At 35.1% G+C, this 1,770-nt stretch overlaps 1 protein-coding gene across 1 annotated transcript in view; it reads right to left on the bottom strand.

Moving 5' to 3' along the window:
• TTC3 (tetratricopeptide repeat domain 3) overlaps positions 1-1,770 on the bottom strand; it is a 158,420-nt gene that overhangs the window by 118,681 nt on the left and 37,969 nt on the right. Inside the window, 1 exon segment of the mRNA XM_011987753.1 lies at positions 1,523-1,607. Within this exon segment, the coding sequence (XP_011843143.1) occupies positions 1,523-1,607 (85 nt within the window).

Genomic DNA, 1,770 nt, shown 5'->3' with positions numbered 1-1,770 from the left:
ACGGGGTTTCGTCATGTTAGCCAGGATGGTTTCAATCTCTTGACCTCGTGATCCACCAGCCTTGGCCTCCCAAAGTGCTGGGATTACAGGAATGAGCCCCTGCACCTAGCCTCTGCTGGCTTTTGAATCAATAAATCAAAGTTTGGCAGAGCGCTCCCCAGAATATGCATGGAAAACAGCAGCTCTCACAAAAACTTAAAAGCTCGAAGACAGCCATACTTGTTTTAAGATATGAACTTGAAGTTGCAAATGATGATGTGCTAGCCCTACAAATACTAGTTATTAGCCTTTCATAAACTTATTCCATTTTAATCTTATTCTCATTCTTTTTCTTTCTTCTTTAAAGGAGATAGGGCTCCCAAACTAGTGAGAGGCATAAAAAAAGAAAACAAAAGAAAATAATAAATAAATAAATAAATAAATAAATAATTCAGGGCCTTACTATGTTGCCTAGGCTGGAGAGCAGTGGCTAATCCTCTCACCTCAGCCTCCTGAGGATCTGAGACTACAGACACGTGTCACTATGCCCAGCTTTCTTTATCAGTCTAGAAATAAGATCCATACAGCCTCATGCTTTCATTGGAAGTCACTTCCCTCAATACAACATAAATGATCTGTCCTGAAAGCTCCAGCAGAGCAGGCCGAAATCACATCACTGCACACCCAATCTCTCTCAGTCCTCAGCATATGGAGAGAGACTCAATCAAACTGTGTTGAATGAACAAACAGAGGCTCAAAGACACCAATCATATTTATTTAAATAGTCTTTTCATCTTCACAGGCTGTCATCTATTTAAGTATTTCATGGTTTTTAGAGTCAGTAAAAATCAATGTAAAAAGATATAATTTAAAATCTCCAACCGTAAGAAATTCTAAAAAATGCTTTTAAGCAAATTACTAGGAATCTATTTTAGTTATTTGTAAAATATCTGTTATGTATACTTAAAAAAAGATCCACGTTTTGAAACAAGGATTCTATTCCATGTTAATGTGTATTTTCCATCACGAAGTAACATAAAAAGAATTTTATATACAACATTATCTGATTAAGTTAAATCATTTAAAGAATAAAAGTTTGTTCTTTAATGACTTTAGAGTAAGTATAATGAAACTGTGTTTAAATATTTTTAAAATAAAGTTAATATTAGTGTTAACTCTTTGAGAAGCAAATAACTCCACAGTGTTAATCATTAAACTTCTAGCTAATATAATTATCAAGTTAATATTTAAATTAGTGATAGATTGGATTCTTAGCAGTCACATATATTAAATTATATGTCTATAACAGCTGGGTGCGATAGCTCACGCCTGTAATCCCAACACTTTAGGAGGACTGCTTGAGGCCAGGAGTTTGAAACCAACCTGGACAACATAGTGAGACCCCACCTCTACAAACTACAATATAATACAATAATTATATTTTAAAAATCTTAAGAGATGTACATGATTAGAACTTTATTCATGTGAACAATGTTTTGTTCAAAGAGTTTTGCTTTTTCCGTTGGAAAAGCTTCTCCATTACCTGGTGTGCAGCTCTGGAAGATTTAGAAAACTGTTTCTCCAAGATACTCTTCAAATCTGCTGGTAAAGTCAATGGTGAACTACAACTAAAAGAAAAAAAAACATTTTTAAAAATCATTTTAAAATAAAACAGTTCTACTCATATAAAGAAAAAATAGAGCCAGGCACAGTAGCTCACACCTGTAACCCCAGCACTTTGGGAGGCCGAGGCGGGTGGATCACCTGAGGTTAGGTGTTCGAGACCAGCCT

Source organism: Mandrillus leucophaeus, unplaced genomic scaffold (assembly GCF_000951045.1).
Source record: "Mandrillus leucophaeus isolate KB7577 unplaced genomic scaffold, Mleu.le_1.0 Scaffold315, whole genome shotgun sequence".
Classification (NCBI taxonomy): domain Eukaryota; kingdom Metazoa; phylum Chordata; class Mammalia; order Primates; family Cercopithecidae; genus Mandrillus; species Mandrillus leucophaeus.
The sequence above is the reverse complement of the archived record's forward strand: the minus strand, read 5'-3'. Positions and strand labels throughout refer to the sequence as shown.